The 27,698-nt window shown below is 62.8% G+C and overlaps 2 protein-coding genes across 4 annotated transcripts; both read left to right on the forward strand.

The window, feature by feature from the left end:
- The first annotated feature begins 4,136 nt into the window (after positions 1-4,136).
- KREMEN2 (kringle containing transmembrane protein 2) lies at positions 4,137-13,854 on the forward strand. Its single transcript, XM_054028163.1, has 8 exons — positions 4,137-4,974; positions 9,084-9,350; positions 9,465-9,589; positions 9,711-9,864; positions 10,292-10,624; positions 11,522-11,659; positions 11,931-12,003; positions 12,793-13,854. The coding sequence occupies exons 1-8, from the start codon at positions 4,911-4,913 to the stop codon at positions 13,061-13,063; spliced, it is 1,425 nt and encodes a 474-aa protein (XP_053884138.1). The 5' UTR covers positions 4,137-4,910; the 3' UTR covers positions 13,064-13,854.
- Positions 13,855-16,691: 2,837 nt separating this feature from the next.
- On the forward strand, positions 16,692-26,085 carry PAQR4 (progestin and adipoQ receptor family member 4). Of its 3 annotated transcripts, none has more exons than XM_054027744.1 (3): positions 16,692-16,903; positions 22,509-22,727; positions 23,065-26,085. In XM_054027744.1, exons 1-3 carry the CDS (start codon positions 16,738-16,740, stop codon positions 23,496-23,498), a joined length of 819 nt encoding a protein of 272 aa, XP_053883719.1. In that variant the 5' UTR covers positions 16,692-16,737; the 3' UTR covers positions 23,499-26,085. The 3 variants fall into 3 exon arrangements, with proteins under 3 accessions (XP_053883719.1, XP_053883720.1, XP_053883718.1); XM_054027743.1 differs by lacking the exon at positions 16,692-16,903 and adding an exon at positions 18,876-19,100; XM_054027745.1 differs by lacking the exon at positions 22,509-22,727.
- Positions 26,086-27,698: the final 1,613 nt, after the last annotated feature.

Below are 27,698 nucleotides of genomic sequence, written 5' to 3' on the forward strand. Positions count from 1 at the left end.
GGACCTCCCAGCACCGGGGTGTCTCCTCAGGTTGGGTCTGCCGTGGGGCTGCCCAGGGCACGTCCTCCGCCGCCAGCAGGGCCAGCCTATCCCAGGGGTGGCATCTCCGGCGCGGCTCTCATCTTGTCATGTACCTCGGGAACGTCCTTCCCTGCCCCTGGGGATTGTGGGTGACTCCCTGGAGGAGGAACTGGGGGACCCTGCTGGAGAAAGGTGGGAGAGATTAGAGGGTTGTGGAAATGTGAGCAGGACACCCCAGAATGAGCCCAGGGCCCCCCCCAGTACCCCTCCATTCCACAGTTTTTAGCCTCAACCCCCTACCTCCATCCAGCCCCTCAGAACTGGGAAAGAACCCAGGAGTCCTGACTGCCAGGCCCCCCAACCGCTAGACACCGCTCCCCTCCCAGAGGCAGAGAAAGAACCCAGGAGTCCTGGCTCCAAGCCCCGCCTGCCCCAAGGCCCACTCTGTTCACACTCTCTCATTAAGCGCTGTCTCTCTGGTGCCAGCCTGACAGGTCGGAGTTGCCCAACCGGTTCCTGGTGCCGGCGGGGTGAGGGTGGGATCATCGAAAGCCCCCACACAACTTCCTCCCACCATGCACTCTTCCCCTGGCCCCACCCCCACACCAAATTCCAGCTCCCCTCCTGCTCCCAGAGCCACGGAGAGAACCCAGGAGTCCTGGCTCTCAGCCCCCCCTGCTCTAACCACTGGACCCCACTCCCCTCCCAGAGCTGGGGAGAGAACCCAGGAGTCTGGGCTCCCAGCCCCTGCCCTAGCCCACCAGCTCCCACTTCCCTCCCAGAGCTGGGGAGAGAACCCAGGAGTTCTGGTCAGCACTGACTGCGAGGGGAGAGCACCCCCTCCCCTCCTGCGACCTCAGCCCTGGGTTCCCCACGGCCTGAAGGAAATTGGGTTTGGCTCCCAGCCCCCCCGTACACTGAAGAATTATCACCCTCATTTCTAAGGGGGTAAATGACGCTGGTCACAGAGGCTGGGGCCACTGACAGGCGGTTATTTGGTGTGACCCTCAGATGCCGGTGTGACCCCCAGCGACATTCCCCCAGGAGTCAGATGGGCGCTCCCGGGTCTCGGCCTGCAGGGCTCCAGAACCGCCGTGTGGACGGGATCTCCGGAGCCCCGACGCGGCTCCTGTGTGGACGCACCCCTGGAGCCCATTGGCGACAAGACAAGGGAGTGGCGCCCAGCCGAGGGGCGCGCCTGGTTCACCCTGACCCCAAGGAGACGGGCACTGGCTGGGGGGATCTGACACCCTCCTTTCTGGGACTAGGATGGCCACAGCCCATCTTTGATCCTGGTTATTTCTCAGCAGTTGCTCTACAGACATGTGGGGTAAGCAGTTAGATCCCCCCAGCAACCCGACCAAACAGCCCCCCGCCCCTCTCACCTCACGGCACTGCCTGGCGTGCGACGCCCCGCGGGGGCGGGGGGGAGGATCACCCTCCGGCTCCCAGAACCAGAGGGGAAAATGTCCCAGCTGGGCTTGGGCCCAGCAGCTGGCTTTGTGGCTGCTCAAGGCCCCGCTGCTCTGACCCACCTGACCCCACTCCCCTCCCAGAGCCTGGAGAGAACCCAGGAGTCCTGGCTCCCAGCCCCCGTGCTCTCACCCACCAGCCCCCACTCCCCTCCCAGAGCCAGGGAGAGAACCCAGGAGTCCTGGCTCCCAGCCCCCCCTGCTCTCACCCACCAGACCGCACTCCCCTCCCAGAGCCAGGGAGAGAACCCAGGAGTCCTGGCTCCCAGCTCCCCCTGCTCTCACCCACCAGCCCCCACTCCACTCCCAGAGCCAGGGAGAGAACCCAGGAGTCCTGGCTCCCAACACTCCCCCCCCCCATTCTAACCATCAGCCCCCACTCCCCTCCCAGAGCTGGGGAGAGAACCCAGGAGTTCGGGCTCCCAGCCCCCCCTGCCCTGACCCACCTGACCCCACTCCCCTCCCAGAGTTGGGGAGAGAACCCAGGAGTCCGGGTCAGCACTGATTTCTGGAGAGACATCCCCTCCCCTCCTGCACTGTGAGCCCTGGGGTCCCCCCCTGGCCTCAGGGAGATGGGGTTTGGGTTGCAGTGTGGGGTGAGGCCCAGGGGGTGCTCGGAGGGGGGTTATTTCCAGAGGAAAGTTGGGGGCCCGTTCCGTGGTGCAACCGCCTCTCTGGCAGAGCGTCCTGGTGTGATTCGAAGTGGGACAAGGTGTGTATCCCGCACGGCCTCCTTGGAGCTATTCTGTGGGATCTGAGGCCTGGGAATTAAGTCGCAACGTCGCTCGGGGGTGTGAGCCCCCCCCCCACCCCCCGGAAGACATAGATTTACCGACCTGAGCCCCGGTGCGGACGGCGCTCGGTGGACAGCAGACCCAGCCACTGCCTGCTGACGAGGCGGATTCACTCCGCCGAGCAGCCCAGCCGGCCCCAGGTGCGTCTACATGGGGCTGGAGCATTTTGTGTGTAGACAAGGCTGGCGGCGGATCGGAGACATCTCCGGGGGGTGGCATGGCTGGTGTGGGGTAGGATGGCCAGGCGGTGGGTGCCCGCAGCCAGCAGGGGGCAGCAGCAGTGAGGCTGGGGGGATGGGTGTGAGATTGTGGGGAGTGGGGACTAGTGGTTAGAGCTGGGTGGGGGATGGGCTGGGAGCCAGGACTCCTGGGCTCTCTCCTGGGGGTTTGTGGTTGACTCTCCCTTCATCGCTTTCCCAGTTCCCACCTGCAACCCCCACCCCTCACCCCGCCCTGCCCCAGGGGATTCTGGGGCCTCCATTCCCAGAACAGGTCCCCGCAGGCCCTGACTCCCAGCCACTCTGTTCTCCCTGCACGGAAACCCCCGGACACCGGTTGCTCAGACAGGGACGCCCCGGCCCTCCCCCGTCCCCCCCGTCCCCCAACCGCCCAGCCCTGCCAGTGCCCCTCATTCCCGACCCGCAGCCCCTGCTAGCCCAGCCCTGTCCCCCCCCAGCTCTGCCGGTGCCCCTCACTCCCGACCCGCAGCCCCTGCCAGCCCAGCTCTGCCCCCCCAGCTCTGCCGGTGCCCCTCATTCCCGACCCGCAGCCCCTGCTAGCCCAGCCCTGTCCCCCCCCAGCTCTGCCGGTGCCCCTCACTCCCGACCCGCAGCCCCTGCCAGCCCAGCTCTGCCCCCCCAGCTCTGCCGGTGCCCCTCACTCCCGACCCGCAGCCCCTGCTAGCCCAGCCCTGTCCCCCCCCAGCTCTGCCGGTGCCCCTCACTCCCGACCCGCAGCCCCTGCCAGCCCAGCTCTGCCCTGCCCCCCCAGCTCTGCCGGTGCCCCTCACTCCCGACCTGAAGCCCCCTGCCAGCCCAGCCCTGTCCCCCCCCAGCTCTGCCGGTGCCCCTCACTCCCGACCCACAGCCCCTGCCAGCCCAGCCCTGCCCCCCCAGCTCTGCCAGTGCCCCTCACTCCCGACCCACAGCCCCTGCCAGCCCAGCCCTGCCCCCCCAGCTCTGCCGGTGCCCCTCACTCCCGATCTGAAGCCCCCTGCTAGCCCAGACTGGATCCGACCAGGGTCAAGTGGGTTAGAGCAGGACGGCTGGGAGCCAGGACTCCTGGGTTCTCTCCTCGGGCTCAGAGGGAAGTAGGCTCTAGTGGGTTGGGGGGGCAGGACTCCTGGGTTCTCTCCCCGGGCTCGGAGGGAAGTGGGGTCTAGTGGGTTTGGGGGGGGCAGGACGCCTGGGTTCTCTCCCCGGGCTCGGAGGGAAGTGGGGTCTAGTGGGTTTGGGGGGGGGCAGGACGCCTGGGTTCTCTCCCCGGGCTCGGAGGGAAGTGGGGTCTAGTGGGTTCGGGGGGGGGGGGCAGGACGCCTGCGTTCTCTCCCCGGGCTCGGAGGGAAGTGCGGTCTAGTGGGTTGGGGGGGGCAGGACGCCTGGGTTCTCTCCCCGGGCTTGGAGGGAAGTGGGGTCTAGTGGGTTGGGGGGGGGGACAGGACGCCTGGGTTCTCTCCCCGGGCTGGGGCCGGGCGGATGGCTGCCGCTCCCAGCCGCCTGGCCGGCATCCCAGGCAGGGCTCGGGTTTCAAGGGCTGCGGGAGATGTGAGGCGGCCTGGGCCCTCCCCGTGGGGGCGGAGGGGGGGGGAGCTGGGACGTCCCGGGGGGGCGGGGAGACTCCGTGTCTCAGGACCGGGGCTGGAGACGGGCGAATGGAGCAGGCAGAGCCCAGCGGGGAGCTGCGCGCCCCTAGTGCGGGGCATCGGACCCTGCCCGCCCCCTAGCCCGGCACTCGCCACCCCCCCGCTCCCCCATCGCGGGGCAGGGCAGGTGGGGCAGGGGCTCCGGAGCGGAGCCGGCGCGGAGACCGTTTCCACGGGGCTCCGGACCAGAACCGGCCTCTCCGCATCCACGGGGCCGGGATCCGAGCCCCGGGGGCTGAACCGGACCGGACCGGACCCAGCACAGGATCCAGTGGGTCCGCGACCCGCTCAGTGGCTGGGAAACCACAAGGACCCGAGCTCCGATCAGCACGTAGCCCCGGGGCCAGGCTCACCAGGAGTGGGATCCCCGACGGGATCCTCTGGGATCCACTCATGAAAGGATCCACCTGGGACCCGAGCCCACGTTCCCTTCAGCTCCCACCCGGGGCTTGATCCGTCCTGTCACAGGATCCACTGGGACCGCAGCCTGGCCAGGACTCGGGATCCACTGGGATCCTGGATCTCCCAGGACCGGCCCTGGGGAAAGTAGATCCCACTCCTCCCCCAGATACGGGATCTGCCCTGGGGATCTGCTTCCTCCCCCCCCTGCACTGACCTGGGAGAGACTCCCCGGGGGTCACTGGATCTGTTGGGATCCCAGGAGCACTGGATCCACCCTGCCCCCGCCCTGGCGGCCCCATTGGATAAGGGGGCAGATCCCTGCGCTGGCTCCCGCTTCTGGCGGGGCCGCCTGGAGTCGAGATGTTCTGGATTCATGGATTCCTTCTTCTGGTCCTCCGGAGCTCGGCTGGGCTCCAGGGAGAAGGTGAGTCCCTGCCTCTGAGCCCAGGACTCCTGGGTTCTCTCCCCGGCTCTGGGAGGGGAGTGGGGTCTGGTGGTTAGAGGAGGGGGAGGGGCTGGGAAGCAGGACTCCTGGGTTCTGGCTCTGGGAGGGGAGTGGGGTCTAGTGGTTAGAGCAGGGCGGGCTGGGAGCCAGGACCCCTGGGTTCTTTCCCCAGCTCTAGGAGGGGAGTGGGGTCTGGTGGTTAGAGCAGGGGGGGCTGGGAGCCCGGACTCCTGGGTTCTGGCTCTGGGAGGGGAGGGGGGTCTGGTGGTTAGAGGGGGGGAAGCTGGGAACCAGGACTCCTGGGTTCTCTCCCCGGCTCTGGGAGGGGAGTGGGGTCTGGTGGTTAGAGGAGGGGGAGGGGCTGGGAAGCAGGACTCCTGGGTTCTGGCTCTGGGAGGGGAGGGGGGTCTGGTGGTTAGAGGGGGGGAAGCTGGGAACCAGGACTCCTGGGTTCTCTCCCCGGCTCTGGGAGGGGAGTGGGGTCTGGTGGTTAGAGGAGGGGGAGGGGCTGGGAAGCAGGACTCCTGGGTTCTGGCTCTGGGAGGGGAGGGGGGTCTGGTGGTTAGAGGGGGGGAAGCTGGGAACCAGGACTCCTGGGTTCTCTCCCTGGAGATCTCTGTGCGTCAGTTCCCATCCAGGGGTTGACCTGGGGGCATAGATGAAGGGCAGGGGGGTAGCGTTACACCCTGCAGGGGGGCATTGGGAGGTGGGGGCCGTAACCCCCAAGTCCCCGCTCCCCAGAGATCCCCTCCTGCGTGGGCGCCCCTGGAGGAGGAGGAGGGCAGGGCTGGGCAGAGGGCTGTCAGCTGTGGAAGGAGGATCCCGGGCCTGCCAACCTCCCACCAGCCAGAGACCAGCCAATTTCCCCTCCTCCCCACACGGCTGCCAGGCCCCCCAGAGGGGACAGGCCCCAGCCCCCCGAGCCAGCCAGCCCCTGCCTTGGGGCCCGACGGGACCAGACAATACAGGCTCTGCAGAGGGTGTAGCCGAGGGCCAAGGCACCATGTGCGGAGCGAAAGAAACAGGCTTAGCAGGGCTGGGTGGGGTCACGACTTGGCAGGCAGATGGGGTAACACACAGTGCTGTGGGGCTGGGAAGGGGGCGCCGTGCTGCAGGGAGCAGGGGAGGGGTGCCCCCCCCCCGCTCTCTGTGGGAGTGGCAGCTCCGGCCTGCCGAGTATCCCGAGGGAGTGGGGGCTGCCAGCCCCTGGCGGGGTTTGGGGAGTCCCCACAAATCGATTTGTCAGGCAGCCCAGGCAACGGAAAGTCAGACCCCATCTGCCCCGGGGAGAGGGCAGCCCAGGATCCAGGAGATGCCACATTTTATAACCCAGAACCAATGTCTGGAAACGGTGCCCAGTTTGGGGAATCTCTGCTTGGCATAGACCAGAGCTGGCTGCTCTAACCCATTAACTGGGGAGAGAACCCAGGAGTCCTGCCTCCCAGCCCCCCCCTGCTCTAACCACTAGCCCCCACTCCCTTCCCAGAGCTGGGGATAGAACCCAGGAGTCCTGGCTCCCAGCCCCCCCTGCTCTAACCCACTTGACCTCACTTCCCTCCCAGAGCCGGGAGAGAACCCAGGAGTCCTGGCTCCCCCTTCCTCTTTTTCCCTCCCCTGCAGGGTGAACCCCATTTCTTACCACTGCCCTGCTCCCTGATGGGAGTTAAGGCTGCAGACAGCTGCCTGGACCAGCTGCCAGGCGCCAGGAAACCTATCGCCTCCTGCGGCAGGCTCCGCGCCCGCCCCACAAAGCCCCTTGTGAGGGATCCGAGCCCCCCATGGCGCCGCCCCCCCAACCACCTGTCCATCATAACGCCGGCTATTTTCATGCATGACAACAGGTGGGACGGGTCCCCAGAGCCCTGTGTCTGCTGCGGAGGCGCTGAAACGGGGAGGTGTGGGGGGGGGTCTGGTTACAGGACTAGGGGGGCTGATCCTGCCCCAGAGGGGAGGAGGAATGGGCTAGATGGGCCCCAATGGGGCATCTCCATCTTTGCTGGGATGCCCCATTGGGGCATTTGATAGAACCCAGGAGTCCTGGCTCCCAGCCCCCCACCTCCCCCTGTTCAAACTCCCTAGATCCTACTCCCCTCCCAGAGCAGAGGACAGAATTCCCAGCTCTGGGAGGGGTGGGAGGCTGGGGGGTCAGAGCGGGGGGGCTGGGAGCCAGGACTCCTGGGTTCTCTCCCCGGCTCTGGGAGGGCAGTGGGGTCTGGTGGGTCAGAGCAGGGGGGGCTGGGAGCCAGGACTCCTGGGTTCTCTACCCGGCTCTGGGAGGGCAGTGGGGTCTTCTTCACCTTGTGCTCTAAGGGCTGTCATGGCCCCCACATCCTGTTTCCTGTGCTGTTGACGTGGTGTGTGGCAGGGCTGCCCGCCCCCACGCCCTCCCAGACCAGCATCTCTCGGGAAGGGAGGCACTCCAGCTGTTCCAGCAGCAGCTGTCGCAGCCCTTCCAGATGTGGCAGGCCATGAAATGGGCCCGGATCCCTCCCCGCCCTGCCACAGCTCTGCTGTCAGACACCTGCCCTGCTCTAGCCACCAGACCCCACTCCCCTCCCTGAGCCAGAGATGGAACCCAGGAGTCCTGGCTCCCCCCTGCTCTAACCCACTAGCCCCCACTCCCTTGGCAGAGCCGGGGAGAGAACCCAGGAGTCCTGGCTCCCCCCTGTTCTAACCCACTAGCCCCCACTCCCTTGGCAGAGCTGGGGAGAGAACCCAGGAGTCCTGGCTCCCAACCCCCCCTGCTCTAACCCACTAGATCCCACTCCCCTCCAGAGCTGGGGAGAGAACCCAGGAGTCCTGACTCCCAGCCCACCCCCGCTCTAACCATTACCTGGTAATCACCTGCTGTTCATATGCTGATCTACCTGTTCGCTATCAGGACAGGATCATCCAGACTGTCTGTTCTCCCAGCGGAGATGGAGCCAACCCATCGGGGCCTATCTCACCCGGGGCTGGATCCTCCCTGACAAAGCGCTCTGTAATCCGGTCCCGGCACACCTAACTCCGCCACCGCCCCATAGCTAGATGCGTCTTCTGATTCATCTTGGGGCAAGCCGGAGCCCTGAGCCCTGGCTCTCTGCTGGGCAGCGTCGTCACGCCCAATCGTTAATTATAACCCCCCTGGGAAGGCCCCCCCCAACTTCTCGCGCCTTTGAAGGGCTCCGGCGCTGATGCCAGGTCCTCGGCTGGGTTTTCCAGAAGCGCCGTCCGGAGATGGGAGCATGTCTCCAGCTTGCCCGTCCCTCCACTCCCCAGACCTTTGAGGTGTCCTCTCTGGGATGAACCTCTTCACCGATGGTCCATCCTTCCCTCCAACTTCTAACATCTTTTATCTCAGGGGGAGGGATAGCTCAGTGGTTTGAGCATTGGCCTGCTAAACACAGGGTTGTGAGTTCAATCCTTGAGGGGGCCACTTAGGGATCTGGGGCAAAATCAGTAGTTGGTCCTGCTAGTGAAGGCAGGGGGCTGGACTTGATGACCTTTCAAGGTCCCTTCCAGTTCTAGGAGATGGGATATCTCCATTAATTTAATTTAATTTTTAATTTAATCTTCATCTCCTGCTCCATCCCCCCATCTTCCCCATCGTCCATTCTCCATGCAAACCCTCATCTTCCATTGATTTCAAACGTCTTAAAGCCAGAAGGCACCATCTCATCTGACCTCCCAGATAACCCAGGCAGGAGACGTTCGCCCAGTGACCCCCTGTATTGAACCTAATAACGTGTGTATTGACTAAAGTATCATCCACCAGGAAGACCTCCAGTCTTGAGTGGAGTCTGGCGGGTCAGAGCAGGGGGGGCTGAGAGCCAGGACTCCTGGGTTCTCTCCCTAGCTCTGGGAGGGGAGTGGGGGCTGGTGGTTAGAGCGGGGGGGGGGGCTGGGAGCCAGGACTCCTGGGTTCTCTCCCTAGCTCTGGGAGGGGAGTGGGGGCTGGTGGTTAGAGCGGGGGGGGGGGGGCTGGGAGCCAGGACTCCTGGGTTCTCTCCCCAGCTCTGGGAGGGGAGTGGGGGCTGGTGGTTAGAGCAGGGGGGGGCTGGGAGCCAGGACTCCTGGGTTCGCTAACCCCTCTCTCTTTCCTCCCCCAGCGCCCTCCGAGTGTTTCACGGTGAACGGCGCCGATTACCGGGGGGCCCAGAACCACACATCCCCTGACGGCCGGGGCCAGCCCTGCCTCTACTGGAACCAGACCCAGAAGCACGCCTACAACACGGCCAAGTACCCCAACGGGGAGTGGGGCCTGGGCAGCCACAACGCCTGCCGGAACCCGGACGGGGACGTCCAGCCCTGGTGCTACGTCCTTGAAACGGAGGAGGGGATCTACTGGAAATATTGTGACATCCCCAGCTGCCACAGTGAGCGGCGGGGGGGCGCCGGGCCCTGCCGTGGCAGGGAGGGAATGGCAGGGGTGCCGGGCTGCAGCGGGGGGGGGGCTCGTTACACCCTAACCCCGTCTCTCCTCCCCTCAGTGCCTGGGTACATCGGCTGCTTCCTGGACTCAGGCAACCCCCCGGCACTGAGCGGCAGCAGCGGCACCTCCAGCAAACTGACCATCCAAGTCTGCATCCGATACTGCCGGAAGCGAGGGTACAAGGTAACCCCCCCTCCGGCCCTCCCCGAGCCAGCCAGGCCCCTGCCCTGGGGTCGGGTGGCAGCCGGTGCCCCCTAGAGGGGCGGCGGCCGGACAGGTGGATGTAACCCTTTGTTCCCTGCAGTTCGCCGGCGTGGAGGCTGGATGCGCCTGCTTCTGCGGCAGTGAGGGGGACCTGCGGTGGGCCCAGCCCGTGGGGGCCGTGGAATGCGACCAGGTCTGCTTCGGCAAGGCCAGCGAGCTGTGCGGGGGGGACGGCCGCATCGGGGTCTACGACGGTGAGCGGGGTCTGGGGAGGAGGGAGAAGGGGGGGAATCTAGGGAAGATGGGGCTGTGCTGCAGGGAGCGGGGGATCAGTAGGAGGCACTCACCCCTGGCAGCCAGGGCTGGCCCCAGTTCCCCAGTGTGGCGCTAGGGGGCGCTGTGCTGCAGGGAGCGGCATGGGATCAGCAGGGGGCGCTCTCCCCTGGCAGTCAGGGCTGGCCCCAATGCCCCAGTGCGGCGCTAGGGAGCGCGCTGCTGCAGGGAGCAGGGGATCAGCAGGGGGCGCTCTCCCCTGGCGGTCAGGACTGGCCCCGATGCCCCAGTGCGGCGCTAGGGGGCGCTGTGCTGAAGATCACCATCCTCCCAGATCATTAACCTTTTCTGCACCTCAGCCCGGTTGGCCTCCCCTCCACAGCTCACCACTGCTCTCCCCCCCTCCAGTGTCTGTGGGGGCCTGCCAGGGGAACTTCAGTGCCCCCTCCGGGGTCATCTACTCCCCGGATTTCCCGGACGACTACGGCCCCGACAGTAATTGTTCCTGGGTCCTGCGCCCGCCGGGCTCCAGCGCCGTGGAGCTCCGCTTCCAGATCTTCGAGATCCGGGACCCCAACGACCGGCTGGAGCTGCGGGATGGGCGCAGCCGCCGCCTCCTGGCTCAGTTTGACGGGCATCACCGCCCCGGCCCCGCCCTCCTCCTCCCCACCGACGTCCTCTTCCTCAGCTTCCGCTCCGACCAGCTCCTGCACGCCCAGGGGTTCGCCGTGGCCTACCGGGGTGAGCGATGTGGCTGGATCTGGGGAGCGGGAGCTGTTCCTATGGGGATCCCTCGCCCGGCGCTGAGATGCGGCCCCTCTGGGGTGGGGCGGCTGGGTTCATAAACTGTAGCCACCTCAGGCTCTTGGATTTGGGGGGGGGGGAGGGCTGCCTTTGAACTCGGATCCTCAGCCCAGGTGCTGTTAATGATGCCCTGGGGGCTGGAGCCGGGGTCTGTAATTAGGCGCTTGAACACCTGCATGGGAAGGGGGGCTGGGGTGTGGATGTCACTGCTTGGCAGCAGGTATGCGGGAAAATTCCCTCCAGGGAATCCCCTCCCGTCTAATCCCCCCAGAGAGCGCCAGGGCGGGGGGCTCCCTAGGGGGCGCTCTCCCCTGGCCGTAAGGGCTGGCCCCGGTGCCTCGGTGCGGTGCTAGGGGGCGCTGTGCGGCAGGGTGTGGGGCAGGGGGGCTCTGTAGGAGGCGCTCTCCCCTCGCAGGGACTGCTGGTCCCCGGGGCGGCGCTAGGGGGCGCTGTGCGGCAGGGTGTGGGGCAGGGGGGCTCCGTAGGAGGCGCTCTCCCCTCGCAGGGATTGCTGGTCCCCGGGGCGGCGCTAGGGGGCGCTGTGCGGCAGGGAGTGGGGCAGGGGGGCTCTGTAGGAGGCGCTCTCCCCTCGCAGGGACTGCTGGCCCCCGGGGTGGCGCTGGGGGGCGCTGTGCGGCAGGGAGTGGGGCAGGGGGGCTCCGTAGGAGGCGCTCTCCCCTCGCAGGGATTGCTGGCCCCCGGGGGGCGCTGGGGGGCGCTGTGCGGCAGGGTGTGGGGCAGGGGGGCTCCGTAGGAAGCGCTCTCCCCTGGTGTCCCTACCTGCTGGTCCCCGGGGCGGCGCTAGGGGGCTCACAGCTGACTCTCTCTGTCCAGGGGTGAAGGGCCCCGTGTTGGAGACCTCGGAGGGTGACTCCCAGACGTTGCCCAGTGATCTGCTGCATCCAGCCTTCACGGACCAAGTCAACTCCAGCTGGACCCGCAGCGCCGACGACATGGCCATCGGGGCAGGAGGTGGGGAATGGGACCCGGGGCCTTTCCCCTCCAGGGGGCGCTGGCTCCAATCCGGCCCCAGGGTCGGGGACTGGCTGGCTCTGGGGGCAGGGGAATGGGACACAGGGCCTCTCCCCTCCATTGACCCCTATTCCGGCCCTGCTGCACTTCCATACCCTGCCAAGGGTCTCGCCCACCAGCTAGCATTCAACTGCCCGTACTCACAAACACTGTGCTTTGTCAGCCATTTTTGTAGGTCCTACATAATCTCTACCTATTCCTTCTCTCCCAGGCTGGATGATGTACACAGCTTCAGGGGCCTTCCTCCTCATGCTCCTCATCATCTCATACCACCTGCGGAAGAGGTGAGATCCTGGGACGGGCATGGTGGGTTAGAGCAGGGGGGACTGGGAGCCAGGACTCCTGGGTTCTGTCCCTGGCTCTGGGAGGGGAGTGGGGGCTGGTGGTTAGAGCAGAGGGGACTGGGAGCCAGGACTCCTGGGTTCTGTCCCTGGCTCTGGGAGGGGAGTGGGGGCTGGTGGATAAAGCAGGGGGGACTGGGAGCCAGGACTCCTGGGTTCTGTCCCTGGCTCTGGGAGGGGAGTGGGGGCTGGTGGTTAGAGCATGGCGGGCTGGGCACCGGGACGCCTGGGTTCTGTCCCGGCTCTGGGAGGGGAGGGGAGTGGGGGCTAGTGGTTAGAGCAGGGGGGACTGGGAGCCAGGACTCCTGGGTTCTCTCCTGGCTCTGGGAGGGGAGTGGGGGCTGGTGGGTGAGAGCAGAGGGGACTGGGAGCCAGGACTCCTGGGTTCTCTCCCGGCTCTGGGAGGGGAGTGGGGGCTGGTGGGTTAGAGCAGGGGGGCTGGGAGCCAGGACTGCTGGGTTCTCTCCCGGCTCTGGGAGGGGAGGGGAGTGGGGACTAGTGGTTAGAGCAGGGGGGGGCTGGGAGCCAGGACTGCTGGGTTCTCTCCCGGCTCTGGGAGGGGAGTGGGGTCTAGTGGGTTAGAGCATGGGGGGCTGGGCACCGGGACGCCTGGGTTCTCTCCCGGCTCTGGGAGGGGAGGGGAGTGGGGCTAGTGCTTGCTGCACTGCTCTCTAGTGGCAGCCGCCAGCACTGCAGCACCCTGTCCCCCCTGCGCCCGGTCTCTCTCCGCAGGACCTGCCTGTTTGTGCAGAAGAAGAGCGGGGGGCTGCCCGGCTCCTTCTCCTCCGCTGCGGGCCCCCGGTGCCGATGCCAGTGCCTGGGCGGGGAGGCCTGGGCTGTGGCCTATCGGCACACGGGGGTGCTGATCTGCTCCCGCCACCCCCGTCCGCTCCCCGGCTCCGACGACGAGGCCGCGTCCGACTGCACCTGCCTGTGTCACAGCTACGAGAACCTGGCGCCCAGCAGCCAGTCCTCCCTCAAGTCGCTCCTGTCCCCCAGCTGAGCTGGGTGGGCGGGCGGAGCCCCGCAGGACTCCCCTCCAGAGCCGGGGGCAACCGCAGAACCACTGCTTCGGAGGAGAGCTGGGGGGACCCCGGAAACGAGCATTCGTGCCCCCAGGGTCTGCTGCCCCCTGCAGCCCCCAACTCCACAGAGACCCCAGAACTGGGGGTTCATGCCCCTCCCACTGTCTGCTGTCCCTGAGCCCCACAGAGAGACCCCCAGAAATGGGGATCACAATCCCCAGCGTCTCATGCTGCCCTGGAGCTCCGCTGCCCTACGAATGGACCCCGCCCCCCAAAATGGGGTGTCTGCTTCAGAGTCTGAAACAACCACTGCCTCGCCATACCACCGGAGACGGCATCTTAGGTGGGGTGGGTGGCCCTGTCTAATGCTCTGCCCAGGGCCCCACAGATGTACCCCAAAATGGGGTTTGTGCCCCCCCAGTGCCTAACGCGACGGCCACCCCTTGACGATGATGCTGGTTTGACCCCCTGAAAGAAGTGGCTCCAATACAGCCCCAGGGCAGGGGACTGGCTGGGTCGGGGGGCACGGGATGGGACACGGGGCCTTCCCTCCAGCAGATGGCGAAGAGCAGCTCTGTGCCATGGGGCACCTATGGACACATGTGGGGAGTAGGGGGGAGGGATCTGTGGATGAGGCGTAGCTCCCCTGCAGGGGGTGCTGTGTCCCATGTGGGGTGCACGAATGCCCCCCTGGGGGACCCGCAGCAACATGCCCTGAACCAGGAAGAAAGATGATATGAGAATGATCCAGATTAAATTATTTTACATATGGGAATGTCTCTTCATTAGCATCGCGGGGAGGGGGCTGAGAGCTAGGATGCCTGGGTTCTCTCCTGGCTCTAGGCAGGGGGTAGGCACGGGGCTGGGAGCCAGGACGCCTGGGTTCTCTCCTGGCTCTAGGCAGGGGATAGGCACGGGGCTGGGAGCCAGGACGCCTGGGTTCTCTCCTGGCTCTAGGCAGGGGGTAGGCACGGGGCTGGGAGCCAGGATGCCTGGGTTCTCTCCTGGCTCTAGGAGAGGGGTGGGCGTGAGGCTGGGAGCCAGGATGCCTGGGTTCTCTCCTGGCTCTAGGCAGGGGGTAGGCACGGGGCTGGGAGCCAGGATGCCTGGGTTCTCTCCTGGCTCTAGGAGGGGGGTGGGGTTGGCTGGTTGGGCGAGGGCGGCGGGCTGGGAGCCAGAACTCCTGGGTCCCAACCCTGATGGCACGTTGAGGGAGGTTTAGGCTGGGCACAATTCAGTGTGGACTGAGTGGGGTCCAGCAGGTCTTATGCTAATGAACTGCTTTGCGTGACAATTTTATGCTAATGAGGTGAGCAGAGGCAGTTGGCTGTATAATCTGCTCTTCCGCTGGGAGGGGCATTTATTATGCTATTGAGCCAGTTGTTACATCAGAACATGAGAACGGCCAGACAGCGTCAGACCAAGGGTCCATCCAGCCCAGCGTCCTGTCTACCGACCGCGGCCAGGGCCAGGTGCCCCACAGGGAATGAACAGAACAGGGAATCATCAAGTGATCCATCCCCTGTTCCCCATTCCCAGCTCCTGGCAAACAGAGGCTGGGACACCATCCCCGCCCAGCCTGGCTAATAGCCATTGATGGACCTATCCTACATGAATTTATCTAGTTCCCTTTTGAACCCCGTTATAGTCTTGGCCGTCACAACACCCTCTGGCAAGGAGTTCCACAGGTTGACTCTGTGTTGTGTGAAGAAATACGTCCTTTGGTTTGTTTTAATCCTGCTGCCTGTTACTTTCATTGGGTGACCCCTAGTTCTTGTGTTATGAGAAGTAATAAACAACACTTCCTTAACTACTTTCTCCACACCAGTCATGATTTTATAGACCTCAATCATATCCCCCCTTAGCCGTCTCTTTTCCAAGCTGAAAAGTCCCAGTGTCATTAATCTCTCCTCATACAGAAGCCGTTCCAGACCCCTCATCATTTTTGTTGCCCTTTTCTGAACCTTTTCCAATTCCACTAGATCTGTTTTGAGATGGGGTGACCACATCTGCACGCAGTATTCAAGGTGTGGGTGTCCCATGGGTTTATAGAGAGGCAATATGATATTTTCTGTCTTATTCTCTATCCCTTTCTTAATGATTCCCAACATGCTGTTTGCTTTTTTGACACCACTGCACATTGAGTGGATGTTTTCAGAGACCTCTCCACAGTGACGCCGAGACCTCTCTCGAGTGGGAACACTTCCTTTAGACCCCATCGTTGTAGATGTATAGTTGGGATCATGCTTTCCAATGGGCATTACTTTGCATTGATCAATGCTGAATTCCATCTGCCATTGTGTTGCCCGGTCACCCCATTTAATGAGATCCCTTTGTAGCTCTTCGCAGTCTGCCTGGGCCTTAACTATCGTCAGCAGTTTTCTATCAGCTGCAAAATTCGCCCCCCCCCATGTTGACCCCCTTTTCCAGCTCATTTATGAATAGGTTGAAGGACTGGGCCCAGTACAGACCCCTGGGGAACCCCACTATCTATCGCTCCCCATTCTGAAAATGGACCTACCCTTCGTTCCCTGTCTCTTAACCAGTTCCCGACCTGTGGGAGCATCTTCCCTTATCCCATGGCAGCGCCCTTTGCTTCAGAGCCTCTGGGCAGGGACCTTGTCAAAGGCTTTCTGAAGATCTAAGTACATTATATCTGCATGATAGATTTGCATATGATATGCTAATAAGGGGCGTGGCCTGCTGCTGAAATGCCCGGGTGAGCAGGTTTTACCCAGGGGGCAGCAAGGGGCATGAGGCTAATTAGGCGAGCCTATTTGCGGCAAGGTTCTGGGCGGGCTCTTGGGGCGTGGCCTTTACGTATTATGCAAATGATGCAAAAGGCAGCAAATAAAGCTGTGGGCGTGGCCTGTATAAATAATCGAACTATTGGTTTCTGGGGCCGGCATCCAGTGAGGGGGCGGGGCATATATTATGCTAATACAGGGGAATTCCGTCGCGCCCCTGCGGAACTTCGTGGGCGTGGTCCGCATATATTATTCAAATTATGGAATTCCGGCGACCCTGCCGCTACGACCCCGCTGGCAGTATCAAGCAAAAGAGGGCGCCGCTGTTGTCCAATAGGCAGCGGCCGGCAGGCTTTATGCTAATGAGGAAGGACTCTATTTGGCCGGAAAGGCTGTGGGGCGGAGGATGTGGGCGCGGCCTGCATATGTTATGCAAATAAGGGCACTCGGGGACTTCCCTGCTACTGAGGAAGGCGGGGCGGGCCTGTCTTATGGAAATGAGGGGGCGTGTATATATTATGTAAATAAGAAAGCTCCCGGGAGTCCTTGCAGCCCGAGCTCGGCCACTTTCCCTGCCGCTGAACGGGGGCGGCGGCGGGGGGGGATGCAAAGTGTATGCACATGAAGGGGCGGTGCCCCACCATGCAAATCGAGAGTGAGGCATTTCTCATGCAAATAAAGGCACCTTCACGTCCCTGCTCCGGGGAAGGCGGGGAAGCCCAGAGGCAAGCGAGGGGGCGGGGCAGCGGCATGCTAATGAGGGCGGTGGGCGGGGCGGGGCGGGGCGAGTGAGCTCACAGCGGGCGGGGCGGGGCGCGGCTGCCGCTGGCCGGGCGGGCGGAGGGGGGCGGCGGCGGCGGCGGCGGGATGCGGCGGAGCTGACCGCGGGGGGGGGGCCCCGGGCCATGGCCTACCTGGGGGGGCCCCGGCTGCTGGACTGGGCCAGCTCCCCCCCCCACCTGCAGTTCAACCGCTTCGTGCTGACGGGCTACCGGCCGGCGAGCTCGGGCTCGGGCTGCCTGCGGAGCCTCTTCTACCTGCACAACGAGCTGGGCAACATCTACACGCACGGTGAGCCCGGGCCCCGATCCCCCCGGGCAGTGCCCGATCCCCCCCGTACCTCGATCCCCCCCGATCCCCCCCGGCCCCGGACCCCCGATCCCCCCGGACCCCGATCCCCCCCGATCCCCCCGGACCCCGATCCCCCCGGACCCCGATCCCCCTCGATCCCCCCGTACCTCGATCCCCCCGGACCCCGATCCCCCCCGATCCCCCCGGACCCCGATCCCCCCGGACCCCGATCCCCCCGGACCCCGATCCCCCCGTACCTCGATCCCCCCGGACCCCGATCCCCCTCGATCCCCCCGTACCTCGATCCCCCCGGACCCCGATCCCCCCCGGACCCTCTGATCCCCATGGCCCGGCCCCCCCGATCTCCTCCGGTACCCCGATCCCACCCCAGGCCCAACCCTGCATGACCCAATCCCCCCTGCCCGAGCCCCCCGGCAGTGCTCCAATGCACCCTGATCCCTCCCGGCACCCCGATCCCGCACCCTGATTTTCCCCCGGGCCTGATCCCCCCCCAGGCAGTGACCGCATGGTCCGATCCCCCCAGGCCCAATTCCCCCGGCAATGCTCCAATGCACCCTGATCCGCCCCCCGCCTGATCCCCCCAGGCACCCCTATCCCATCCCCTGGTAGTGTCCGCATGTCCTCATCCCCCTCGGCCTGACCCCCCGGGCAGTGCCCCAATGCACCCCAATTCCCCTGGCCCCAGGCACCCCAATCCCCCTGGGCAGTGCCCCAATGCGCCCTGATCCACCCCGGCCCCGATCTCCCTGGGTATCCTGATTTCCCCCCCAGCCCAATTTCCCCCCCACCCCGAGCACTGCACCCTGATCCCCCCTGGCCCAATCCCCCCCGACCCCCAGGCACTCTTGATTTCCCCCCCTCCTGCACCAGCCACCTACACCCCCTGCGCCCCAATTCCCCTGCACCTTGATCCCTCCTGCACCGGCCCTCTACATGCCCTGCAGGTTCATCCGCCCACATGCGCTGGCACCCTGCCCCCCGATCCCCACTGCACTGACTCCATACCCACTCCCCGACCTGTTGAGCATGCCACGGTCCTATATACCCCAGTCCCTGAGCCCCATGGACTCAACCCCAATCCCCCAGCTCCTACAACCCACAGCACCAAGACTCCCTGCCCCTGCACTGAGACCCGCCCTGGACCGCTGTCCCCAATTCCCCACGGATGCACTGGGCCCCTGAACTGGTCGGTTCCCTCTCCTGGGCTGCCCAGCAGCCAGTCCCCACATCGGGGGATCTGGAGAGCATGGGGGTTCCCCCCAGCAGGAGAAGAGCCCGGGAGATTGGCTCTGCTGGGGCTGGGAGCCAGGACTCCTGGGTTCTATCCCAGCTCCGGGTGGGCAGGGCCTCTCTGACGTGCGATAAGGCCCTTGGCTGCAACCATGCCAAGTGAGGCCTAAGTTCATGAGCAGAAGCTGCTTCCTGGGTCCCCACCCAGCCTGCGCAGGAATGTGCCACCTGGCTCCCCTGGGAGCCCAGCTGACGTCAGTTCCCCCTCGATCTGCTGAGCGGAGCACAAACTCACCCCCAAGGTGCCATTGGGATCCAGGAGGCCTGGCTCCTACCCAGCCCCCGCGCTCTGCCCCACCAGACCCCACTCCCCTCCCAGAGCCAGGGATGGAACCCAGGAGTCCTGGCTCCCAGCCCCCGGGGAATGGGATGTGGGTGGGGCATCCCTGGTCCTAGGAGATGGGTTTGGGCAGTTCCATCCTGTTACCCTGCAACCCCACCTAATGATCGGTGGCAGAGGAATGTGCTGGGGATGCCCCAGATCAAGTTAATAGCTTCCTAGGACTCCTGGGTTCCATCTGTGCCTCTGGGAGGGGAGGGGAGGGAAAGGGAGGGGAGTGGGGGCTGGTGGGTTAGAGCAGGGCGGGCAGGGAGCCAGGACTCCTGGGTTCTATGCCCAGCAGGGTCTCTGTGTTCTGCATCCCCTGCTGAGCTCACCCCTGGCCTTCAGGGACCTTGGTCCTAGAGCCTATGGGGCCAGGTGGGACCGTTGGCTGGGGCAGGAGTGACAGTGGATCCCTGTTGAGCCGTGACCTTCTCTGCCTCCTCCAGCATCCCCGCGGCCCCCCCTTCCTGGTGCCTGAGACATCTCCTGGGATTAGCTGGGATCAGCTCAGCTCAGGGGCAGATTCACCTGAAGAGGCAGAGGCAGCCGGATGGTTTAGAGGTCAGATCAGGACTCCTGGGTTCTCTCCCTGGCTCTGGGAGGGGAGTGGGGTCTAGTGGTTAGAGCAGGGGGGCTGCGGGCCAGGACTCCTGGGTTCTCTCCCTGGTTCTGGGAGGGGAGTGGGGGCTAGTGGGTTAGAGCAGGGGGGGCTGGGAGCCAGGACTCCTGGGTTCTCTCCCTGGCTCTGGGAGGGGAGTGGGGGCTAGTGGGTTAGAGCAGGGGGGGCTGGGAGCCAGGACTCCTGGGTTCTCTCCCTGGCTCTGGGAGGGGAGTGGGGTCTAGTGGTTAGAGCAGGGGGCTGGGAGCCAGGCCTCCTGGGTTCTCTCCCCAGCTCTGGGAGGGGAGTGGGGGCTGGTGGTTAGAGCAGCGGGGGCTTGGAGCCAGGACTCCTGGGTTCTCTCCCCAGCTCTGGGAGGGGAGTGGGGGCTGGTGGTTAGAGCAGCGGGGGCTGGGAGCCAGGACTATGCATGTGTCTGAACTGGCATAGATCATCCATTCTGCCCCCAGTTATGTCCCTGCTGGAGGATATGGGGGTCCCTATTCCCGGGTGAGGATCTGGGGCTGTGTCATTGGCCGGTTGAATCCCCTGCTTAGATCCCTGCCTCGTTCATAGCCCTCAAGCCCTTTCCTCCAGAGTCAGGGCGTGAACCCTGGCGTCCGGGCCAAACCCCAGCTCCCGTCTGCATTCCTCAATCAGATTAAATTGGATACAGGCTTCTTCACGTCCTGTCCCATACCCTGTGGTGGTGTGTGTGGCTTTTACTAGTTGCCCTGCCCCAGAAGTGGCTGCGTCTCAGGTTCAGGGATCCCTTCACTGAAGGAGGTGGATGGCTCATGGCCAGGGGCCAGTTCTCTGGCGCCAGTTCCTGCTGTTGTTCTCCGCCTGGCAGTGCCAGGATCGATGCTTCCTGCCATGTGAGGGGCCGGGGAACTGCCCCCTTGACGCAGAAGCTGGGGGGAGGGATGGATTGATCCTGTCAGGGCAGGTGGGTCAGGGGAGTTGTGTTTTGGGAGAGAAGGGATATCGAGGGAGGGGGCTTGGAATGTGAGGGGCAGAGACCAGGAGGATTTTGGGGAGATGTGTATGGGGGGACAGGGATATGGGGTTCTGGTAATGTGGAGAGACATGGGGGGATCAGAGGAAAGTGCAGGCTGGGGCTATATGGAAGGGGCTGATAATTTGTGGGGTGGACTGGGGGGGCTGGAGATTTGGGGGGCTGGGGCCCCTGCACAGGGATGTTGGTGGGGAGAATGGGATCCTGCCTGGCGGAGCCCTGTTGGGAGTGGAGGCCAGAAGGAATTGGGGGGAGACATGCAGGAGGGGATCGTGTGAACTGAGCTGATCTCTCTCATCCCCAATGATTTTGAGAGCGGGGAGCCCTGGCGGGACATGGTTCCATGAGGGGAAATGGCCTCCCTTTCCCTGGTGCTGTGATGCAGCCCCCTCTGGGGTGGGCAGCGGGGGCTGGTTACACCAGGACCCCTTGTGTGGCACTTAGACACGGCTGTTCATACGGGGACCTTGTGCCTGGCGCTGAGATGCAGCCCCTCTGGGGTGGGGCACTCTGCAGCACCCTGCCCCCTGGCAGATCCTCCCTCAGCTTTTAGCTCGCTGCTCCTGCTAACGATGATCTCGTTAAGGGCTCAGGGCTGACCTGGGGCCCTGACGTCAGGGGCCAGTGCCTGCCTCCCCCACTTAGCTCCCTGCCTAAGTGGCTTAGACCTGGGTGCCCTACAGGTGCCCCTGGCAGGACCGAGCCCATCCTGCATCACCCATGGCTGACACAAGATGTGTGGTTCTCTGCGTAGCACCCAGGCAGACACCTGGGCTCAAGAGACTTCCCAGTCTCCAGGACTCCTGGGTTTTGTCCAGGCTCTGGGAGGAGAGTGGGGGCTAGTGGGTTAGAGCAGGGGGGGCTGGGAGTCAGGACTCCTGGGTTCTATCCAGGTTCTGGGAGGGGAGTGGGGTCTAGTAGATTAGAACAGGGGGGCTGGGGGCCAGGATTCCTGGGTTCTCTCCCTGGCTCTGGGAGGAGAGTGGGGTCTAGTGGGTCAGAGCAGGGGGGCTGGGAGCCAGGACCCCTGGGTTCTATGTGAAGTTGACATTGGGAAGTGTCTCTGGAGTGTAAATCATGATTATTTAACGTCTCACTTGGCCTTAGATGCCGAGGTCGTTACCTGAGCTCTGGCGCCACTCATGAGAGAGCAGTGGGGATCCTGCTGTGCCCTGCCCAGAGCTGGCTGCCTCTAAGCACCAGGCATGCCACCCCCCTGCGGCATTGTGTGTGGCTGTTCTCCAGCTGCCCCGCCCCAGAGCTGGCTGCATCTCTGCTGGTTCATATTCCCTCTGCAGCCGCTGGCAAGCTGGTGCCATGGGCTCGGTGCTCCCACCTGTCAGCAGAACAGCTCAGCGTCTGATTTCTTTGCTGATTCTGCTCCCGGTGCCCTTGGCGCTGGGGAGGGGAGGGGAGGGAGGGGTCACCTCTAGACATCTGGGCCTGGCATTGTGGGGTCGGATAGCCCTCTCCAGCAGGATGTGGGAGACCCCTGCCCTCAGAACCAGGACGCCGCAGGCCCTTCAGAGAGTCTTAAAGCAGGAGTGTGGGGTAGAAGGGCTGGAAAAGCTCAAGGGGGCTGTGAACTAGGGTGGGAATGTATTCATACACTATCGTTATCTGCAAAGGGCTTATCGATCGTAACTGTCCTGCCACGATCGGCAGGAGAGGGGGGGCTAGTGGGTTGGAGCCGGGGCCGGGGGTGGGAATTGGGAGCCAGGACTCCTGGGTTCTCTCCCCAGCTCTGGGAGGGGAGTGGGGTGTGGTAGGTTAGAGCAGGGGCGGCCAGGAGCCAGGACTGAGAGGCACTGGCAGAGCTGGGGGGCAGGGAGCTCCGGGCTGGGACAGCAGGGGGCTGTCGGTCAGGTCACCTCACTGTCCTTGGGGCTGTCCCTACCATGCAGAGCAAATAACTGATAAAGTGATGCCAGGTGCATCTTCGCTCCTCGCTCTCCGCCCTCCAAGGACTTTTTTTGGGTGTGTGTGTGGGGGGCTGTCTGCAGCTCTTCCCATCTCTGCCTGTTGTAGAGCTGGGGATAAACCCAGGAGTTCTGGCTCCCAGACTCCTCCGCTCTAACCACTAGACCCCACTCCCCTCCCAGAGCTGGGATAGAACCCAGAGATACTAAGACAATTGGGGTCATCCTGGGGGAACCCTAAGATGCAGCCTTGGGGAGGAGTGCAGTGCCCGTGCAGAGGGGGGTCTGGGGCGACTCCAGGGGAGGAGCTAGTTTGTGGCACTCGGGGGGGGGGGGGGGGGGGACGGGACACGCTGCCTGGATTGGGTTGTCCAAGGGGAGTGGGGTGCCCCATGGCCGATCACTGCCGCTGAGCCTCCCCGTCTCGGTCTCAGGCATCCCCCTGTTGGGCTTCATCTTCCTGCTGCCCCTGTCCATCCCGTGGGCGCGGATCTCGGTGGGCTGGCTGGCCGTGGTGCACTACCTGGCCTGCGTGGTGCCCCAGCTGGGCAGTGTGCTCTACCACCTCTTCATGAACCACGAGGGGGGCCCGGCCGTCTACCACACCCTGCTGACCCTCGACATGTGCGGGGTCTGCATGGTCAACACGCTGGGTGAGTGGGGGGCTGGGGAACTGGTTGGGCGGTTATGGAGGGACAGAGCTGGGGGGGGGACTGGTTGGGGGGCGTGGCAGGACTGGTTGGGGTTATGGGGAGCAGAGCTGGGGGGGACTGGTTGAGGGCAGAGCCGGGGGTGTGGGGGGACTGGTTGGGGGTTATGGAAGGTCAGTGCTGGGGCTAGGGTAGATCCGGTGGAAGGGCAGAGGATCCCAGGGTGGAGGGGAGGGTAGTGGCACTGTGGGGCAGTGCAGGGACAGGGTGGGTTGGATGGTGCTGAGAAAGGGCTGGTTGCCCCCCACCTCTAACCCCTTTGCTCCCCCCCTCCCTGCAGGTGCCCTTCCCATCATCTACTGCACCCTTGCCTGCTCCCCACTTCCCCGCAGCGCCGCCCTGCTGGCCTACACGGCGCTGTCCAGCTACGCCATCATCTGCGCGGTGACGGCCCACTCCAACGTGCGGCGCCTGCGCTCCTTCGCCTGGCAGGCCCTCTTCCGCTTCTTCTTCTTCTACCTGCGCTGGGTGGGCCTGGGCACAGGCCACCCCTCCTCGCTGCGCTCGTATCTCATCATGGATGGCCTGGCCCTGCTGGGGGGCATCATCAACGTCTCCCGCATGCCTGAGCGCTGGCAACCCGGCCGCTTCGACTACTGGTTCAACAGCCACCAGATCATGCACGTGCTGGTGGTGGTCAGCATCCTCTACCTCCACTGGGGGGTGGTGGCCGACTTGCTGTGGGTCACCAGTTATGCCTGCCCCCAGGACTGACCGGGCCCGCCAGCCAGCGCGGAATGGTGTGGTCTTGTGGCTGCATCCCTCCAGGTCACCACACGATGGATTCCCGTTGGCCAAGGGGTCTTCTGGGTGGCCGGTGGTGGATTCTCATTGGCCAAGATGTCTTCTTGATCCACTCCCGTTGGCCAACAATGGATTCCCATTGGCCAAGGCGCCGTCTCCAGTCCTTTTGGCCAAGGGGTCTTCTGGATGGCCAATGATGGATTTCTGGTGGTTTTGGTGACTTCTGGATCAACTCCCATTAGCTAAGGGGTCTTCTGGCTCAGCAGAGCAGGGCTCCCACTGGCTGAGAGTCATTGTGGATCACCAGGGTTGGATTTCCATGGTCGAGGGCTCTTCTCAGTGCCAGCAATGACTTCCATTGGCTAGACTCTGGATAGACTCCCTTTGGCTGATGAGGGTGCTTCTGGGTCACTAGCCACAGACTTCCATTAACGAAGCTCCAGCCAGATGCCCACTGTCCGTGGGTCATGCTGGACCACCAGGGATGGATTTCTATTGGCTGCGATCCTTTGGATCCTTCTGGATCACCAGCAGTGCTCGCCCGTAGGGACTGGGGGCAGGGTGGGGGGCTGCGAGGGGGCACTATTTTGAGGAGCTAGGGGGTGGAGAAGCCCCTCTCCCCCTTTTATCCAGGTATCCTACAGACTTTGAGACACCATGCAATACTTTCTACTTTTTAAAGGGCTGACGCGGTGCCTGGATGCTGGGGTCTGCACTGACTAGGGGCTCGGGGGAGGCAGCCCAGGAGAAGCTGTGTGCATGGGGGGAGGTGGGGGGGGGGGGGGAAAGGAGGCAGTGGAATCTAAGAGCTACAGTGGGACTCCTGGGTTCTCTCCTCAGTTGTTGCCATCATCCTTGGGCCAAGCGGCTTCAGCTGCTTGTGCCTCAGTTTCCTGTTGCTCCCTGCTCTGGGCGTGGGGTGGGGTGGTGTTTCCTGTTACTGAGCCCTGGTCTGCACTCTCCCCCTGCAGAGGAACAGGTATTCCCCTTTCTGCAGCAGTCACGGCTCCTAGTGCAGTAATAGCCAGCAGGGGACTGTGTCCCCATCAGCCTGTTTTTATACTACACGTCCCATCTGCTGCTAACCCTATGGTGCTCAGCGGGAGCCCCGGGCGTTGAGTGCCAGGGCTCTCCTTCCACCCTCTGCTGGCATTGGGGTGTACCTACTGGTCCCCTTCCCCTTACGTAACTTAGGGCCACTCAACACAGAGGCAGCGCTGGATCATTGTTTTCCAATCCCTGTTCACTGGGCCCTGGATAGCTAATCTGGATTCTGAGCAGGGAGGTGTGTGTATGAATGAAGCTAAACTGGATTCAGAAGCCACAGCTGTGGGAGTAGCTGAACTGGTTCTCAATCTGGATTCCAGTTAGCCGCATGCATACATAGCTAAACTCGTTCTCAGTCTAGATTCCTGTCCAGAGGCCAGGTGTGAATGTAGCTAAACTTGTTCTTAATCTGGATTCCAATTGGCCATGTGTAATGTAGCTAAACTCATTCTCAGTCCTGATTCCTATCATGAGGCTGCATGTGTGAATATAGCTAAACGGTTTCTCAATCAGGATTCCAGGTGGGAGGCAGTGTGTCAATATAGCCAAATTAGATTTTTAATCCAGATTCTAATCTGGTTTTACCAGGAAACGTATATGGGGTCAAGCTGGTTCTTAAGGTGGAAGCCAACTTACAGAAGCAGTTCTTAAATTCCATCTTGTTCTCCAATTGTTTTGCTCAGTGTAAATGGGGCCCGCTCAGCCTCATTCCTGGCGGGCAGCCACACTGGTTTAGAAACCAGATCAGTATTAGAAACTTGCTTGAATTGCCATATAGACAAACTTTTAAGGAAGCAGTACAAAGGGTAGTAGAGGTAGAGTAGGACCATGGGTGGACAAAATGGACAATTGAGACAGCTGTGCTGTGCCAAGACAAGGAGTCAAGCATTAACGGGTAACCAACCACACAGCATGATGTGGATTACAGCAGGGTGAGATGGGAGCAAGGACTCCTGGGTTCTATCCCTGTTCAGGGAGGCGAGCAGGTTCTAATGGTTAGTGTTGGGGGCCTAGGAGTTAGGACTCCTAGGTTCTGTCCCCAGCTCTAGGAAGGGGATAGGGTCTAATGGTTTGGGGACAGGGGAGAGGAGACATCAGGCTTTCTGGGTTCTGTGTCTCTGTTGTCCCACCCTGTAACTGAGGCCAAAAGGAAAGCTAAGAGGTGGGTTGCAGGCTGTGAACTGTTCTCCCACGTTGAAGGGATGGCTGTATTTCTCTGGCCTCCCTCAGAGGGGTGCTGCTGGGTGGGTTCTGCTCCCCCCCCCACCCCCCAATCCAGTCTTGTCTCCGTTATCTCAGGGCACATGAACACAGCTAGTGTTCGCGGCTTAGTACCGAAGCAACATATCTTTTTAAATTAAAAATGCAAAACTGAAAAGTAAGAGGCTAAAATCCACATTGTGCCAGGGTGGGGGGAGCAGGGGGATGGAGGTTCTTACAGGCCACCGCCTCCCCCCAGGGTCCTGTTGGATGGTAGCTCTAGGCTTCAATAAAGCAGAGACAGAGCTCATGTGCGTGTGGTTCTTAGTCCTCCGGCCATAGCTGGCTCCAGGACCTCCGTTTCCACTGGCAGAAGCGTTGCCTTGCTCCATTGAAGGCTAGTAATCTGCTGCAGAGACGGTAGAACAGAGGTGAGACCTCTGGAGGAACAAGCAAGGATGGTGCTGCTGCATGCTTCCACCCTGGGATCTCCAGCACCAGTTGGGCATGGACCTTCAACCCTCCTCTGTCCCCAATGGGCATGAGTCTTCTCCACTGATGTCCCACCTCCAGTAGTGGAGGATCTTCAATGTTCTTCCACCCCTGTTGGCCGTGGATTTTCTCTAATGATGTCCCACCCCTCCCTACCTTCTCCATAGCTGTCACCCCACTAGAATTAACTGGATTGTTCTGTGCTCCTCACGCCTTCCACTACCTCCTCCATCCTCAACCCAAGGTCTCTAAAAGAACACATTCTTACCTCTCTTGAGCACCCCCTCCTCTAAACATGAGGATTTGTCTGCATTCAGCGTCACTCCAGTTATGGAAACAAATTGAGAGGATGGCCCAGTGGCTTGAGTGTTACCCTAGGACATGAGAGGCCTGAGCCCAAGTCCCTACTCTACCACAAACTCCCTGAGCTCATACATAGTCTGTGCCTCAGTTTCCCCAGCTGTAAAATTAGATAATAGCATTTTCCCTCCTCACAGGGGTGTGTGAGGATAAGCAGAGATTGCGAGGTAGTCTGATACATAGGTTATGGGGCCCAGATAAGTACCTTAGCTAGACAGACACACCAGTGCAGACTATCTTAATTCAAATTGAAGCCTAGCATCTAGCTCTTTGTCTTAAGCAGATTCCTGGCCCCAAATTTAATGTTGATTAAGAGTGTCTACACTGATTTAACTAGATCTGGTTTTAAAGTCAGATTGGTTAAAATTGGGCAGCTTTGAAGACAGAGAGCTGCCTATTATAATCTGTGTGGCACTAGCCCTGTGGAGCCTTAGTCATTGATCACAGCTCATGGGGCCAGGCACAGTACAAACAGAACCAAGAGCAGCTCCCTGACCCAATCATTTCATTTTGGGCCCTTTGGCTTCTAGCCCCAGCTCTGGAAGGGGAATGGTGTCCAGGGGGTTAGAGGAGGGGAGCTGGCAGCCAGGACTCCTGGGTTCTGTCCTAAACTTAATGTGTGTGCTCAGAGCGCAATTATTTCCCTTCCCTGTGCCTCAGTTTACTGTGGAGGGAAGGGCAGTAGGGGAGTCAGCCCACAAAGCACACCCAGACCTCTGTATGAGAGAAACCCGCTAAGAACAGAGAAAGGTACATGACTGCCCCTCCCAATGTGTGCGTGGTAGGACAGCCCACCTGCTGCAGGGCACATGGGGTGGCTGGGGAGCAGCCCCTGTGCACCCCCTGTAGGTGTTACATAATCAAGGTTTGTAGGGTGCCAAGGAAGTCCCAGCTTATCAGCCCTGCTGAGGAGGGGGTGAGTTAGTGGTGCTAGTGGTCAAGATGGAGGTAGAGTGGCAGAGATCACCCCACACAGCCAGGGGATCCCAATTCCCTCCGGCTGGGGGAAGTGCTGCCCACACCCCAGCCACAGGCTCGACCCTTACAATCTATTTCTCCCTCAGCCTCGTG

The sequence above is a fragment of the Malaclemys terrapin genome, chromosome 4 (assembly GCF_027887155.1).
Source record: "Malaclemys terrapin pileata isolate rMalTer1 chromosome 4, rMalTer1.hap1, whole genome shotgun sequence".
Lineage (NCBI taxonomy): Eukaryota > Metazoa > Chordata > Testudines > Emydidae > Malaclemys > Malaclemys terrapin.